This window comes from Eulemur rufifrons, chromosome 8 (assembly GCF_041146395.1).
Source record: "Eulemur rufifrons isolate Redbay chromosome 8, OSU_ERuf_1, whole genome shotgun sequence".
NCBI classification, from domain to species: Eukaryota; Metazoa; Chordata; class Mammalia; order Primates; family Lemuridae; genus Eulemur; species Eulemur rufifrons.
In genome coordinates this window covers 29217222-29235909 of record NC_090990.1, presented here as the reverse complement: position 1 = coordinate 29235909, position 18688 = coordinate 29217222, and the positions used below count along the sequence as shown (strand labels likewise).

Sequence of the window (18688 nt, the reverse complement as noted above, 5' to 3'; positions counted from 1 at the left end):
GAACTGCACTGTATGCAGATTATTTCACAGAGAAATCTATGAAACCTTAAGAACCAGTTAATGTCAGTACTGCTTGAGTTGTAGTAGTTCAGCAATACCCAGCAGAACTTACTTTGATGACAGAAATAGTTTACATCTGTACTATTCAGTGTGGTTGTCACCAGCCACATATGGCTATTCAGTGAGTACTTGAAGGGGCTACTGTGACTAAGGAACTGAATTTTTAATTTTTTTGAAGTGTAACTTCAAGTTAAAAGGCCTTATGTGGCTGGTGGCTATTGTACTAGACAGTATGGTTCTAGATCATAGGAAAAGTAGAAAACGTAAATTCTTTTTATGAGGCATATAGAACTTTGATACCTAAACCTGATTTATACACACACACACACACACACACACACCTCACACACAACACAAACTCATGTACGAATATTATTACAAAAATCATAAATAAAATTTAACATATTTAAAATAATAGTTCATCAGGATTTAGTAGGTTGGGGTTTTTTTTCTGGAAATGAAAAGATTTCAGAAAAATCGTTAACAGAATTGAACATGTTAAGATAACTAAAGAAGAAAATCATATGAACTTTGACAAAATTCAACACACTATCGGGCAAAAAAAAAAAATTAACAAAGTAGAAAGTGAGTAACACATCCTTAACTTGAAAAAAATAATGTTTCCACCTCAGTACTAAACAGCATTTTACTCAATGGTTTAAAATAACCTGATATAAGATACAATGGAAGAGAAACTCCTAATAGCAGCCAAAGGGCGGGGGAAAGTAACAAATATGAGAAACTTACATAAAGAAAACTTTAGAACGCCTGATCAAAAGCATGATTTATAAAAAAGAAAAAAAAATCACAGAATGGACTTGGTCAAAATTAAGAACTTGCGCTCTTCAAAAGACACTGGTAAGAGAATTAAAATACAGGCCATAGACTAGGAGAAAATATTTGCAAATTGCATAGCTGATAACAGTACTCCCCAAATTGATCTTTAGATTCAATACAATCCCTATCAAAATCCTGGCTGCTACTCACCTAAGCAGGGCCCTGCCCTCTCTGGTCACAGGCCCACAGCTGGTATCATTTTGAGAGTTTAACAGGCTATGCCCTCTGAGTTTAAGGCAATGTGGCTGTGGCTGCCACCCAGATGGAGAGGTACAGAGACGACCAGGCTCTCCTAAGCACACTTAGGACCATACCCCTGCTTTGGGTGCCTATGGGACTGGAGACTAACATGCCCAACATATCACAGCTACCAGCAATACCAACACAGACGATTTGGGCTCAGTGGGTTGTTCCACCACTGCTACTGCCATCACCCACATCACACCAGCTGCCCAGGGGCCTGAAAATCTGCCACACACTGAGCTCACTGCTCCCACTACTAACTTCTAAGCAAGGCACCTGGAGGTCCAAGAACTGGTCCTCCGGCACCCACCAACACTAGTGCTGCTCTGGGGTCTAAAAACAGGCCCATTCAGCCCACTGCTGCCACCACCAGGGCACAAAGACTAGTTCAGTTGGTATCCAAGTCCCTGGAAAAACTTCATCACAACCTCAACTAATAACCATACCCTAAGCCAACAAGGAAATTGGTTAGCACTGACCGTGTGTACTGCTGAAGAAACCATATAAAGATCACACTACACAGGCACCCACAATCAAAGTCAACTTGTCCTACTCACCAACAACATACGTAAATCTTTGGGAAAAAATTCTCTCCTATGAAAACAATTTCAAAATATCGGAAGAAGTGACTACTACACCAGGTGTGCATATGACAGAAGGACCCAGGAAACATGAAAAAGCAAGGAAATATGACACCACTAAAGGACCACAGTTGTCTAGCAACAGATCCTAATCAACAAAATCTTGAAATGCCAGATAAAAAATTCAAAGTTTTGATTTTAAAGAAGCTCACTGAGTCTGTTATCCACCGTGATTTGATTTTTGTGAGAGGTGAAAGTTGTGTGTCCTGTTTTAGTCTTCTACATGTGGCTATCCAGTTTTCCCAGCACCATTTATTAAATGAGGAATCTTTTCCCCAGAGTATGTTTTTATCTGATTTGTCAAAGATTAGATGGCTATATGAGGATGGTTTTATATTTGGATTTTCTGTTCTGTTCCACTGGTCTGTGTCCCTGCACTTGTGCCAATACCAAGCAGTTTTTATAATCACAACCTTGTAGTATAGTTTGAAGTCTGGCAAATGAATACCTCCCATTTTGTTTTTGTTGCTTATAATTGTTTTTGCTAAACGGGGTCTTCTCTGGTTCCATACAAAGCGTAAAATTATTTTTTCTATATGTGAAAAATGATGTTGGTAATTTAATAGGGATTACATTGAATCTGTAGATAACTTTGGGCAGTATAGACATTTTAACAATGTTGATTCTGCCGATCCGTGAGCATGATATGGTTTTCCACCTATTTATGTGCTCTGCGATTTCCTTCCTCAGTGTTTCATAGTTCTCCCTATAGAGGTTCTTTACCTCCTTAGTTAAATATATTCCTAGGTATTTTATTTTCTTTGTTGCTATTTTGAAGGGTATTGAGTCCTTAATTTGGTTCTCCGTTTGACTGCTATTGGCATATATGAATCCCTCTGATTTGTGTGTATTGATTTTGTATCCTGAGACTTTACTGAATTTCTTGATCAATTCCATGAGTCTCTTGGTTGAATCTTTGGGGTTTTCTAGATATAACATCATATCATCAGCAAAGAGTGAGAGTTTGATCTCTTCTGTCCCTATTTGGACTCCCTTGATTCTGCTCTCTTGCCTGATAGGTCTCGCAAGGACTTCCAATACTATGTTGAAAAGTAATGGGGACAGTGGGCAGCCTTGTCTGGTTCCAGTTCGAAGTGGGAATGCTTTCAGTTTTTCCCCATTCAGTATGATGTTGGCTGTGGGTTTGTCATATGGCTGGTATCATTTTTAGATAGGCCCCGTCTATGCCTATTTTGTTAAGTGTTCTTATCATAAAAGGGTGTACCTTAGGCCGGAAACTATTAGAATTCTAGAAGAAAACGTAGGAAAGACTCTTACAGACATTGGCCTAGGCAAAGAATTTATGAAGAAGACCCCTAGGGCAATCACAGCAACAACAAAAATAAATAAACGGGACCTGATCAAATTAAAAATCTTCTGCACAGCCAAAGAAACAGTCACGAGAGTAAACAGACAACCTACAGAATGGGAAAAAATTTTCACATACTTCACATCAGATAAAGGACTGATAACAAGAATCTATTTAGAACTCAGGAAAATCAGTAAGAAAAAACCGAACAACCCTATCAAAAAGTGGGCAAAGGACATGAATAGAAATTTTTCAAAAGAAGATATAAAAATGGCTAACAAACATATGAAAAAATGTTCAACATCGCTAATCATCAGGGAAATGCAAATCAAAACCACAATGAGATATCACTTAACTCCAGTGAGAATGGCCTTTATCAAAAAGTCCCAAAACAATACATGTTGACGTGGATGCAGAGAGACAGGTACACTCATACACTGCTGGTGGGACTGTAAACTAGTGCAACCCCTATGGAAAACAATATGGAGATACCTTAAACAGATTCAAGTAGACTTACCATTCGATCCAGCAATCCCATTATTGGCATCTACCCAGAAGAACAAAAGTCATTCTATAAAAAAGATACCTGCACCCGAATGTTTATAGCAGCACAATTCACAATTGCAAAGATGTGGAAACAACCCAAATGCCCATCAATTCATGAATGGATTAGCAAAATGTGGTATATGTATACCATGGAATATTACTCAGCTATTAGAAATAATGGCGATATGGCATCTCTTTGGTTCTCCTGGAGAGAGTTGGAACCCATTCTATTAAGTGAAGTATCCCAAGAATGGAAAAATAAGCACCACATGTACTCACCAGTAAATTGGTTTCCCTGATCATCACCTAAGTGCACATTTGGGAATAACACCAATTGGGTATCGGACAGAGGTGGGGGCTGGGGGGAAGGGATGGGTGTATACCTACTTGATGAGTGCGATGCACACTGCCTGGGGAATGGACACGCTTGAAGTTCTGACTGGGGGGGGTGGGGGTGGGGGGAGGGGATGGGTGCATACCTACATGATGAGTGTGATGTGCATATGGGAAAAAAAATATAGGGGAATAGGATATTCACATAGTCTCAAAGTTTCTCTCCATTGATTACCTATTAATTACAAAGGGAAATTATAATGAAGAAATCTGTCAGTCACCCATTAGTAAGCAATCAAATTTAGTACCATCAGTAATTGGATAAACTGACATTATGTGCCTCTTGAAGCAGTGCAATAAGAAGTACACAACATAGCCTGTATAGTATTTTTATCAAAATTTTAGCATGAAGGTAATCATGAGGAAACAATCAGAAAGAAATTCAAATCATGGAACATTCTACAAAACAGCTAACCCAGACTCTGTAAAAATGTCAGTGTCATGAAACACAAACAGAAGGCAATAGGATCATATTAGATTAAAGGAAACTAAAAAAACATGACAACCAAATGCAATATGAGATTCTTGATTGGATCCTATATTTTTTGAAAGGTCAAACAGCTATAAAGAACATTTTGGGAATAATTGAGAATGCTTTTAATTAAATTCTTTGGGTGTGATAATTATAGTTTTGTAGGAAAATGTCCTTGTTCAAATACACTGATGTATTTAGAGGTGAAGTGTCATGATGTCTCCAACTGTCACATATTAAGTGGGAAAAATATGTGTAGATAGATGGAAAGCAAATGTGGCAAAATGTTAATAGTTGTTGAATCTAGGTGAAGGGTACATAGTTGTTCATTTTATTGTTTTTGCTACTTTTTTCTAGGTTTATAATTTTTCAAAATGAAGTTTTTAAAATAAAATTTTATATATATATTATTGTATATATATGTGTGTGTGTTCATGTTCCCCAGGCCTTTGGACTTCTCCCTAGAGTTGCTGAATCAGAATCTCGGTAACAGGGCTTGGGATTCTGCATGGCAAAGTGGCTTCCCTATATTTTAACACAATTGGTCTATATTTGGGAAGCATTCCTCTAGAAGAGCATTCTTCTCCATTAAAATCTTGTATAGTGTGTGTGTTTGTGTGTGTGTGTGTGTGTGTGTGTGTGTGTATTCTCGTAAAGGAGATTACTCTCTTGTGATGGAGTCTTCCAGGGAAAAAAGGTAGCAAGGTAGGTTGCTTCTCCTCAGTTTAAGTTATCTCAAAGCTGCCAGTCTTTACCTCACAGCTCCCTGTTATTGCTGACTGATTCTACTCAATACTGTGATTCTTTCTTCTAAAGAGGGCTGTCTGGAGCCCTCTCAAATTCTCAAACTTGATGCCTGTTAGAATCACCTAGGGAGCTCTTAAATTTTTCACTGTCTAGGCCTTACCCCAGATCAGTGAAATCAGAATTTCTGGGAGTGAAACTGATGTATTCTTTAATGTTCCCAGGGGATCCCAATGTCCAGGTTTGAGACTTGCTGGTCTAGAGCAGAAGCTGGCCTCTAGCAAGGCCCCTAGTCAAGTGTGTCAGGATCCCTGTATGAACTGCTTGCTCTGCAAAGTTGTTCTCATGCTCTAGTATATACATTGACTTGAAAGGAATCCTTTGGATGTTCCTGTCATGATCAGTCTTCTCATTTGCTAAGTAGCCTCCAGAGTCAGTGGAAAGGTGGGTTTAAAAAGATGTGTATCTTATCTCCTGGTTACAGAATTGTGAACTATATAGAAATTTGTGGGGGGAAAAAAATAAACAAAATAAAATTTTAAGGAAAAATGACTTTACCATGATGGCTTAAATGCTTATTTTATGAAGATACTTTTTAAAATGTTTACTGAACTCTCTTCACTGCAGCAAAGCTCCTGGCACTGGTTAATGCCAGAACCATCTATCGATACCTATCCACATCTATACCTTTACCTATCTTTAAGATTACTCAAAACCCCCACCCCCAATTAAATTAATCTGAATTAACTCATATTTGTGTGTGTGTGTGTGAGGGTGTAGCAGGGAAGTGATGTTAGAGTCATGTCAGAACTAAAAGGAATCCTAAGAGTTCTTCCCAAATACCATCAGGCTGGGTATTCTCTTCCTCAGGGAAGAGCCTCTCTTCCAGTTCTACTTCTCATTTCTCTCACTTTTGGTGTGAAATTTAAATAGTCCAACCAAACCGAAGTTTGGAAACGCTACTTTAGTTCAATGTCTTCATCTGATATGTAGAAACAGAAAGGGAAGTGAGTTGTCCAAGGTTATACAGTCAGTCAGTGGCATATATTTATATGTAAAGCTCTTCTGGGAACAGAATGAGTTGCAGTATCATACTGGAATCATATTGACACCAGTAGAATCTAGTATCTCCACAAAGCTTGGAATTACTATGTTACGTAGAGCAATGGCCAGTTGGGGCATGGGGCCCACACGATGTGGGCACCTGGTGTGGATGCTGTTCTGTTTCCTGCCACCAGAGGGCGTGAACTGTGATTAGCTTATAGACCTGCTGCTCTGCACTTAAATCCAGAGCTTCATCAGGTTGTAACTGTCACCTTAAAGAGCTGGACCCTACCTTATTCAGTGGTCCCACAGTCTTGGGAGCACCTGGAAACTCCTTAGAACTTGTTCCTTATGAATATTTAAAAAATAAATCCTAGGTAAACACAGAGCACTTGCAGCCTGTGTTTGGAGTTAAAGGAGATCTGACTTGTATTATTTGGTTGGCCACTCACTACCTTAATTGTGTAGCCTCTGGTAAGTTGCTTTACCTTGAGTTTTAACCCTTAGTTTCAGTTGCCTTACCTGCAAGATTATTAATAAACTCTGCCACACATGGTTTTTGTAAGGATTAAATGGAGTAACATGATAAAGCATCCATCAATTCCTGATGCTTATTTAATAAATGGTAGTTTTTCCTTAATTCAATAAAACTGTCATGGATCTTATATTTCAGTCAGAGAAGATAGATACATTAAAATTAAAAAAGACAGTGATAAGGGCTAGGAATAAATAAGAAGGAAGCAGGATAGATTTAGGAGGCTATTTAAGGTAGAGTAGTTTAGGAACGACTCTCTGGGGAGGTGATGTTTAAGCGAAGAACTAACTGTAAAGATTTGAGGAAAGGGTGTTTGAGGCAGAAGGAAGCAGCTTGGTGTATTTGAGGAACGCAAATACCAGTGAGTGGAGGGGGGAAAGGGGTGATATAAGATGAGTAATGAGGAGTAAGCAAGTTCCAGATCATTTAAGCTTTGTAAACATGAGTAAAGAGTTTAGATTTATTTTATGTTGTGAGATTTAAGCATAAGAGTGATGTGATCTGTTTTATATTTTAAAAAACGTAAACATGTTAGTCTGGCTGCTACATGGAGACTAGACAGTAGGGAGGTGAAAGCAGAAGTAGGGAGTCCAGCTAGAATGCTGTTGCCATAGTCTAGGGAAGCTTTTACTGTGGCTTAGATTGGGATCATATAGTAGTGGAGATGGTGGAAAATGGTTCAATTTAGGATATATTGTTTGGACAAGCCATCAGTACTTGCTGACTAATTGGATTTGGGGGGCTGATGGGAAGAGGGGAATCAAGGATGACTTCTATGCTTTTTGGTACAAGCACACCTAGGTTTACTAGGTGGTACCATTAACTGAGATGGGATGACTGGAGGAAATAAGGTGTTAGAAGGAGTAGTGAAATCAAGAGCTCTGTTTTACACTTACTGTGAGATCTTTTAGACATCCAAGTAGAGCTATAGAATAAGGCGGTTGGATATATGAGCATGAAACTAAGGGCAGAGGTTTGGGCCAGAGCTCTAGATTGGCAGTCATCATTTGGCAGGAAGAGAGTAGGGACTAAGAAGAAGAAAGAACCAATGACTGAGCACTGAGGTACTGTGCATTCAGAGATTAGGATTTTTTACCCACATGTCCCTTTCCTTGCAGGCACCCCAAGTCATTGTTTAATTTGAGGAGATCCTCAAATTATTACTTTTATTCTCCTTCTCTTCCTTCTTTCACAAGTTTATGACCCCAGCTGTTCTTACCAAGAACTGGCATGGTAGGACTGAGTGATGAAGTATATGAAGATACTGAAATGATGATTAGTAATGAAGGCTTGGAGACAGAGTAGTTGGTTCATATCCTGGCTCAACTACTTACTGGCTTACTAACTTTGGATATTTTATTTCTGTAAGCCTCAATCTTTTCATCTGTAATTATAAAAATAATAGCCAACATTTATCTAACACTATATGCTAAGGAGTGTTTTAAATCTTTTTGTGTGTATTAACCTGTTTAATCTTTAGAACAACCCATTGAGGTAGTTTCTATTCTTATCCCACTTTATTTTGAGGAAGCTGAAGCTAGAGAGAGGTTTTATAATTTGCCAAAAGTTACACACCTGTTAAGTGGCAGAGCTGGATTTGATCCAGGCTGTCTGGCTCCAGAAACAGTGCTACTTTTCTAGTATCTAATTTGTAGATAGTGGCTAGACTTGTAGTAGTGATTAAATGAGATAATCCACTTAAAGTACTTAGCACATAGAGCCTGGAACATAATGTGCACATAATAAACATTAACTTTGGGAGGCAGTATAGTGTAATGAAAGAGAACCAGGTAAGAATTCCTGGGGTTCCAGCCTGACTCTGTAAGATTAGCTTTTGTGACCACGAACAAATTTTGTAGCCTCTCTAGACTTCAGTTTTGTCATCTGCAATATAAAATCTTTGGACTGGATGACCTTTGAGGTACCTTTCAATGTTAAAGTTTTTTGCTATCTATGACTCCCCAACGATATTGAGACAAATTATGGATACTCCTGAATTTGGAGGGAGAAGAGTCCCACATCACCTTGGGGGTTGGGAAATAAAATATCTTAGCAAGTCCTTGGGTTCTTAACATTTCTGTTTTGCCCCTCTACTGTTAAAGAAGCTTGCTAAAAGGTAATGAAACAGTAAAGAACCATGAGGTCTGGCATACGATCACAATATTTTGAAATCTGTCTCCACCACTTGCTAGTATGACCCTGGACAGGCTACTTCTCTGAGTTTTCATTTCATCACCGTAAACTAGAGATAACAATAGTGCCTACTTCATCGTATTATTTCAAATGTTAAGAAAAGCATCCAATATATATTAACTGTTATACTAATACTATACTATAAGGATTCCCAGAACTGAGAGGATTTTTTGTCCTTAAGTTCCAGATGAGATAGAAGACCCTCAGTACTCCCTGCCTCAAAAATGGAATTGGGGATTACATGGCTGGGTACTCTGGTCACTGGGAACTAAAGACATGAAACCTGAATTTTCTACTTGTACCGCCATGGATCCCTATTCCTTTTTTTTTTTTTACCAAGGTATAGGAACCACTTCTGTAGAACAGTTGTGCCTTGATTTACCTTCTTCATAGGTGTACCAAACCATTCATGGCAAAGCTGCCCTGGGTTTGTTTTGCTTTAGCCGTTCCCTGACCTGAAGAGAATTGTTTTCCCACATACACACCAGGCCTGAATTTCTGGAGACAGTTAATTTTCTTTTTCTCAGCCATAGTCAAAGGATGAGTAGCAGTCAAAAACCCAGCTCAAATCAGGTTAGGGAGAGGGAAAAGGAGGAGGCATGAATTATTGACTCATATAACCAAGAAGTCCAAGCATTTATCTGGTGTTGAATGTGTCTGAATACAGGGTTTTGAACCCTGTCACATCTCTCCATCCCTTGCTCTACCTTGGCTTTATTCTCAGCTATGCTCCCCATGTGGTAGTGCCCAATCTACAAGCATCCTTATAGCCGTGTTCTCAGAGGAAGAAAGATTTTCTCCTCTGACATCAACAGCACATCAGAAAACAATTGGCCCAGTTTGGGGCATATATACATACATACACACCCTTGGTCTATGGGAATCTAGTGCTCTTAAATGGCATTATTTTTTAACCCCATGGCCAGGGAGGTAGGGCCATGTGATTGGCTCCAAATCACATGGAGTTGGGTTTTTTTTTTCCCCCAAAAGGGAAAAAAAGCTAGATAAGCACAAAGTAAGTGGTGGCAGTTTTAGATTACATGACCGGAATGTCCACATTGCTATCACCATTGTTGACATGAGTAAGCTATCCCAAGAAATCTCTTGACCTTGGGAAGGTTGGTACCAGTCCACCATCTGTCAGGGACCAGGCCACAGAGCTCTGCCGCCCACACCCTGACTCCCATCCTGGAAAAATTGTCTTCCATGAAATTTAGGAAGGGGGGGGGAGGTGCCACACAGCAGAAGGTGAGTAGCAGCATGTCACCACCTGAGATCCACCTCCCCCACCCGCAGTCTATGGAAAAATTGTCTTTCATGAAACCTGTCCCTGGGTCCCTGGTACCAAAAATATTGGTGACCACTGGAGATCATTTCTAAGAAATAGTTAATCCTATCTCACATTTTGGAAATATTTTGGATTTTTCAAGGAAAGTTTTCTAGGCATTATGATGCGTTAATATAATCTGTTATATACTTGTCTTGGAGTCAGGAAACTTGATTTGGAAACTTTATCCCACTATTAAGTTTGCAGCATTGCCTTGGACAAGTTGTATTCCCTCTTATGTGCCTCATTTGCCTCATCTGTCTAATGAGGCATTTCTTCTATTTAACCTTTAAGTCCTTTCCTAACGGTCTGTGATTCCGTGACTATCACAGCATGGGAATAGCTAGATTCCAGAGGCAGAACTTGAATCACCATTCCCTTTTGAAATATATTTTTAATCTGTTGCCCATTATGTTTGCTGCAGGATTTCGGCTGAATGCCTCTTCTTGGCCCATGTTCCTTTTGAAGACGCTAAATGGAGCAGAGATGGCTCCCATCAGGATTTTCCACAAGGTATGCTATCCCTCAGATATCACCAACTCCAAGCTACTTGAGGTCAAATACTTAAATTCCTCTAATTACTGAGCCTTTGATGCCTGCGTTATATTTATGGCCTGAGGATGCCTTCTCAGAAAGTAGTTCAGTTGGATTTTTTAGTACCTCATATGAAGCAGCAGTTATCCCTGGAGGAATGCATTAGGCTATGAGGTAGGACTCCTGGTTTTTTGGTCCTACCTGCCAATAATAGTGTCCTTTTGACCTCATCTGTAAAGTGGGACTCTACCTCACAGGGTTAAAAAGTTAAAATTTGTTATTAGTAGAATATATAAAATATAACACGAATCTAAAGAAGCTATTCTTATTTTAGAGCTTGGAGTTCTGTAGAGTGTATGTTCTAAACAGAGAGAAAGGAAGGAGACTATTTTTTGAGTGCCTGTAATACGTTTGGAACTTTATATATACTATCTCATATAGTACCCACAGCTAACTTTATGAACTAAGAACTATTATTTCTGTTTAATAGTTAAGGAAACATAGACTTTTGAATAAGGAACTAGGTCAAGATCACATGGCCAGTAAGTGGCAGAACAGGGATCCAAAACCTGCATTTGCTCTCTTGTTTCTCAAAGGGTGAGGCAGTCAGTCTGCTATCAGTTGAATTCTCTGATATGGTGAGAGTCACTGCAAAGGGGAACTGAATTAGGTTTACCTATGCTGCTAGTTAAGTCTAAACCCTGACAGCATACTTGTTCTCCAAATACAGTATACTAGGCAACTACAAACATTTTTACTACAAAATGCCAAGGGGGAGAAAAAACCAACAAATACTCTTTTCAATGCTTTGCTGAGCTTACTTACCAGAAAATAAGAAAAATCTCCAAAAGCCAAAAATGTAGAAGGAAAATCAAGAGTGTTAAATGTATGTGCTGAACCTGCAGCTGCCTTAAGGGGTTTAGCCAGTCCTGCTTTCCAAGAATCTTATCTTTATATAGCCACAGTAAGACATAGATGAGGCCTTGGGTGGCCCATGCAAGGCAGAGAAATGGACCTGAGACTGCTACATAAAAACCAGATCAGATCCCTCAGGTGTTCACCCTTTAGTGAAAGATTATTACATTGATGAGGAAGAGTCTCTGCTGGGCTCTGGGCAGGGGTGGAAATGGAGTCATCTCCTCTGATAAAATATTGCCTTCCTCCTTGTAGTTCAGTTATGGTTCCTGTGTTGCCTAGGAACTCCAAAATTGTATGAAGATACTTCTGGGTGCCTGGAAGAAGCAAACATAAAATCTCTTTAGAGGGTTTGATGTCAAAGAAATCACAAAAGTGAAGTACCACTGAAGATGCGTACTTAATCTGGAATTGCAAAACACTCTCTAAACAAATCTGACATGATGAAACATGTCAGATAGATACAAGAAACAGTAACATAACCTCAAGGACTTTCAGATAATTAAAATATCAGATATTAAAAATTACATATTTGAAAATGACTAAGGAATTAAAAGAGAAAAGTACAAAATGCTATTTTTAAAAAGACAAATTTGAAAAAAGACTAAACTGAACATCTAGAACTGAAATTTCTGGTGATTTCAAACCATTGAAATTAAAAATTAATAGGTTAATGTTCATGTAGCTTAGAGATAAAGAAGAATTAACTGAAAGATGTGTAAGGAATTTCCCCAGATTGCAGCACAGAGAGATTAAAGAGAGAGAATGTATTAAAAGGAAGAAACAAGGAAAATTATATTAAGAAATCCAGTATGTACTGAACACGAAATCCAGAAAGATTAACTAGAAAGAATAGAAAATAGAGAATATTTGAAAAGATAGGCCGGGCGCGGTGGCTCACGCCTGTAATCCTAGCACTCTGGGAGGCCTAGGAGGGCGGATCGTTTGAGCTCAGGAGTTCGAGACCAGCCTGAGCAAGAGCGAGACCCCATCTCTACTAAAAATAGAAAGAAATTATATGGACAGCTAAAAATATATATAGAAAAAATTAGCCGGGCATGGTGGTGCATGCCTGTAGTCCCAGCTACTCGGGAGGCTGAGGCAGGAGGATCGCTTGAGCCCAGGAGTTTGAGGTTGCGGTGAGCTAAGCTGACGCCACGGCACTCACTCTAGCCTGGGCAACAGAGTGAGACTCTGTCTCAAAAAAAAAAAAAAAAAAAGAAAAGATAATTAAGAATTTTCCAGAGTATGTAATAAAAACAAATACATACCTTAAAACATTATGGTATAACTATAGGAAACTAAACTCAAAAGTAAATATCTGAACATATAATCAAACCAAATACTCTTAAAGGGATTACAGTTAGGCTGACAGCACATTTCTTGACAGCAGCAAGACAAGCCATAATAATGGAATAATATTTTCAAAGTACTGAGAGAAAAGAATCAGTGCCTGTAATTCTATATCTAGTTATACTGTTACCTTGGAATGAAGGTAAAATCAAACATTTCAAACAAACCCATACAAGTTGGTACTGACACATCCACTGAAAGAACTGAAGAATATATTTCAGAAAGAAGGTAATTGAATCAGAAAATAAGAATGAGATACAAGAAGTAATGGTGAGGAAAGAGATTGGTTAACACGTGGATAAAGCTAATCAAGCATTGCTGATTACTGTATAAACCAAGTATAATTTAAAAAGGGATTAATTGGGAGTATAACAATGTAGAACTAAATTATCTAATACCTGTGTAACTCAGGAGTAGTTCTGTTATTTGGGACTAGAGATAAAGATGGGTTTTAGACTCTGTTATGTCAGCTGTTCAGTTAAAACCCTAAGGGGATTCGTCAAAAGGCTATAAATAGGATATTTAACTGCTGAAATGGAAGGGGGAAAAGGGAAGAAGACTCAGTTGATTGAAAAGGAGAAAAAAGAACCTTGAAAAATCAAGTTAAATAGAAAGGTAGACAATGAGATAGTTGTAATAAATTCAGATACATCAGTTATCACATGAAATTAGCTTAAACTCATCAGTTTAGTAATACATGGGTCAGATTTTTTTTTAAATCTAGGTATATGCTGTTTACAAGAAATACTGCCTAAACATAATGACATAAAAATGTTGAAAGTAAAAGAATATAAAAAATATATTGGGCAAACTTATTAAAATAAAGCTAGTGTAAACTATATTGAAATCAGGCAAAGGAGACTTTGATGCTAAACAGTATTGAAGTCACTAATGATTAAAAAATACACAGTTAACCAAGAAGATAAAACAGTTATAAATGTACATGTGTCTAAAAAACAATCTGGAAGTATTTAAAGCAAAATTTGTCAAAATTACATGGCAAAATTGGAAAATCCACAGTTCACTAGGGGATATTTTAATAATTGATAGATCAAGCAGACAGAAATTGGTATATCAATCAGCATAAGCATCAGTATCAAATCTCTCAATCACTTTATTCCTATTTTTAAAAATCACTTTATGCCTATTTAGCAACAACAAATAGTTTGAAAATAAAAATTTTAAATGCCATGTATGATAGCTATAGTATTATGATTTGCCTAGAAAAAATGTTAGCAAAAAAGCATATTTATAGTGGAAATTTAAAATTCTATATTAAAACATTAACTGCCATATGAGTTATATTTAACTCACACTAGTTTTGAGCCTGGAGCATCATGAAGCATATGTAACTCACATGTCTCTTCACCGTGAGAGCCACAAGAACTATTTTTCAAGTTGTATATAACTCATGAGCAGAAAACAAAAAAAAAATTTTTTTTCATTAAATTAGAAAGGATCGTTTTGGTTTTGACATTTTTATTCTATTTTCATAATAAAACACCGTGGCTCCAAGGAAAATTTTTTTTCTGGTATGGCAGTCAATATGTTAAAGAAGAAATCTGCATTAAAGAAATATTAACAAATGGAAAAGATTAGCATATTTGTGGGTGAGAAGGCTCAATATCATACATAACAAAGGTTATTTCCTCCCATATTAATCTATAAATTCATTGCAATTCCAGTCAAAATCCTAATAGGGTTTTTCTATGGAACTTGAAAAGCTGATTAAAATTCATATGAAAAGTAAAGGAGAATGAATAGCCAAAACAATATTGAAGAATGACAAACTGGGTGGATTTTTCTTACCAGATATCCACTTAATAAGACTGTGTTATTGGTACAGGATCAAACAGTAAGACTAAGGGAACAGAACAGAATGTACAACAAATTTTTTGAAACTTGATCTGTGCACAACATCAGCTCCCAAGAACTTGCCACAGTTCTGGTAAGAGTGTACAGTGTTAGAACCCCTTTGGAGGGCAATTTAACAAATTTCATAAAGGAGAAGATGTATATATCTACCCTATAACCCAGCAGTTCTACTCTTAGATATATATCCTAAAGAAACTCTCTTGTATGTGTACAAAAGAATTGTAAGTATGGTCATTAAAACTCTTTTTAAATAGTAAACAATCAGAAACAACTATATATATCCATTAAAAGAGAATGAATACATTGTAATATATACATATAATGGAATACTGTTAGGAGTTAAAATGAAGTGGAATTAAATTCATCAGCATGGGTAATTTTCAAAAGCATAATGATGAACAAAAAAATGCAAGTTGTAGAATGATATGTGTAGTATAATACCATTTATATAAAATTTAAAAGCAGGCAAATGATATGTACATATATAGTAAAGTATAAAAACATGCATGGGTAATTATTACTCCTGTGATAGAGGAAGAGGAATGGAATAGGGGAAGGGCAGAAGGAAATTCAGCTTTATCTGTAACATTTGATTTAAAAAAAAATCTGAAGCAAAGATGTCAAAATGTTAGAATTAATAACATAATACTTTGGTATACTTTGAAATTAATTTGAAAGAAAGATTAAATCTCCATATGTTAAATAAATCTTACATAGCAGTCACTTTTTAATCATCCAGATGAGACAGCAATCTATTGGCATACGTAGCCTCTCTTTGTGTCTAGGTCTGTGTATTTCTGTTTCTCATCTAGGAGCCACCATCGCCTTCCCACAACTTCTTCAAAATGGGAATGAAGCTAGAAGCTGTGGACAGGAAGAACCCTCATTTCATTTGCCCTGCCACTATTGGGGAGGTTCGGGGCTCAGAGGTGCTTGTCACTTTTGATGGGTGGCGAGGGGCCTTTGACTACTGGTGCCGCTTCGACTCCCGGGACATCTTCCCTGTGGGCTGGTGTTCCTTGACTGGAGACAACCTACAGCCTCCTGGCACCAAAGGTAAAGGCCCATCTACGGGCTCTTGAAACTGGGCCCCAGATGATAAGGGAGATTACCCAGGTCTGTCGTGGTCAGTATATCTTCACCAGGAAACTTTACTAGTAGGCAGGGGAGAAGCAGGGGCTAGCAGCTTAGGTAAAAACTAAGTTCTACCAGAGAGTAGACCTCTGATTACCAAAAGTAATCAGAAACAGTAAGAATTAAGTGTCAAATGAAGTCACACATGGAATTTAGGATAAAGTAAAAATTCCTTGCTCTAAATATCCTGGTTTATTTTCGCAACTAGCTTTTCATCTCTCTTACTTTTGTCCCTAACCCATTTAAAAGTTTGAGTAGCTTCATTACCAAGGCACACATCTTCCTCTTACCGTAGGGGCTTTGTATATGAACTGGAGTAACATTATGTTTTTAAAATACTTGCAAAGCACTGTAGCAGAAAGGAAAAAGCATGGGCTTTGAAGTAATATAAATGTAGGTTTGAGTTCCATCTCTGCCTTTTATCAGGTGTGTGGCTTTGGGCAGTTAATTCACCTCTCTAAACCTCAAATTCCACATCTATAAAAGAAAACCTACTTCATAAAGTTATTGTGAAGAATAAATGAGATTACATGGGTAAAATGCTTACATCTGGCAAATAGCAAGTGCAAAACAAATATTATGACTATAAGATTATTATAATATGCTATATTATCATTATTGTAATATTATTATTATAAAACTAACCATTACCAATGGGAGAGTATATATAAAGTACTAGAATAGTGCCATAGACTAAATGAATAATAAATGATTCTTCTGATGATGGTGATGATGGTGGAGATTTTGAGATAGCTGCTTTTAGTAAAGAAAATAATAATCTCATCCTCTCAAGTCTAAAAAGTACTGGTGAGTCTGAGGGAATGGAAAGTCACCCATCCTATTGTCCAAGAATCTTTTTCTAAACCTCTATTGAATTTATTCAGTTACCCAAATATTTCTTGAACACCTAATTGTAAGCCAAGCTGAGGATACAGCAGTGACAAAGATGAACAATGGTCCTGCCCTCATGGCACTTGCATTTTCATGCTAGTGGGGTGAAGCAGATAGTAAACATTTAAATCAAGAAATAAGGTAATTTCAGATAAATAATTTTTATAGATAGAAATAAGATAATTTCTCCCAAAGAAATAAAGTATGCTAGGACAGGGACAGTAAAAATGTGGTTGTAAAAGGAGTTTTTTGTTTAATATCTTTATTGCAGTATATGTGACATAAAGTAAATGGCACACGTTTAAAGTGTGCAGTTTGAAAAGTTTTGACATATATATATATATATATACATCCATGAAACCATTACCACAATCAAAATAATGTAGGTCTTTTGCTCATCTTAAAATAGTTACTGGATTTTTGTTTTATAGTTGAGTTCCTCACATCGTTCTTCTTAGAATGACTATTACTAAAAAGACAAAAAGATAATGTTGGAAGAGATGTGGAGAAAAGGGAACCCTTGCATGCTGTTGATGTGACTGTAAATCACTACAGACATTATGCAAAACAGTGTGGAGGTTACTCCAGAAATTAAAAATAAAACTACCTTGTAATATAGCAATCACACTATTATTTATTCCCCAAAATGAAATCAGTATGTTAAAGAGAAAAAAAAAATAATGAGCATACCTATCATCCCCCAAAGTTTTTTTTTGTGTGTGTGTGTGTGGAAGGAGAACTTCTTTAGATAGAATTTCTTTTCAGGAAATTTGTCTGAATAGTTGATATTTGAATTGAGACCTGAATGATGAGAAAGAGTCTTCCAAGGAACGAGAATTTCCAGCAGGCAGAAGGGACAGCTAATACTTGGTGCTGAGATATGAATGAGCTCGATACGTTTCAAGGGCGCTAAGCAAACTGCTCTGACTAGAATGTATTGCCTGAGCAGGAAAGTGGTACAAAATGACATTGGAGAAATGGTCAAGGGCCAATCATATAGGGCCTTGTAAGCCAGAGTGAGAATTTGGGATTTTATTCTAAACATGTTGGAGAAACATTAGAGGGTATTAAGCAGGGGAATGACAAGACTTGATTTATTTTTTAAAAATCACTTGGACGTGTATCCAGAATATAAAAGAACACTTCCAAGTCAGCAATAAAAATGGCAACCCAATTTAAAAATAGGCAAAGGATTTCAATAGATACTTCTCCAAAGAATATATACAAATGGCTGATAAGCAATTGAAAAGATGCTCAACATCATTAGTCATTAGGGAAATGCAAATCAAAGCCACAGTGAGCTACTATTTCATACCCATGGGTATGGTTGTAATCAAAAGATGGACAATAACAAGTGTTGTTGAGGATGTGGAGAAATTGGAACCATGATACATTGCTGGTGAGATTGTAAAATGCTGCAGCCGCTTTGGAAAACAGTTTAAAAATTGCTTAAAATGTCAAACACAGAGTTACTACGTCGCCCAGCAATTCCACTCATAGATATATGCCAAAAAGAATAGAAAACATATGTCCACACAAAAATGTATCATGAATGTTTGTGGCAGCATTATTCATAATAGCCAAAAAGTTAAAACAACCTAAATGTTCATCAGCTGATAAATGAATAAATAAAATGTGGTAT

The 18688-nt window shown here is 37.3% G+C and overlaps 1 protein-coding gene across 1 annotated transcript in view; it reads left to right on the top strand.

The window, feature by feature from the left end:
- The window catches only part of SCMH1 (Scm polycomb group protein homolog 1), a 103279-nt gene that overhangs the window by 13253 nt on the left and 71338 nt on the right, over nt 1-18688 (top strand). Inside the window, exons 4-5 of the mRNA XM_069479798.1 lie at nt 10769-10857; nt 15834-16077. Of these exons, the coding sequence (XP_069335899.1) occupies nt 10769-10857; nt 15834-16077 (333 nt within the window). The remainder of the gene's footprint in view (nt 1-10768; nt 10858-15833; nt 16078-18688) is intronic.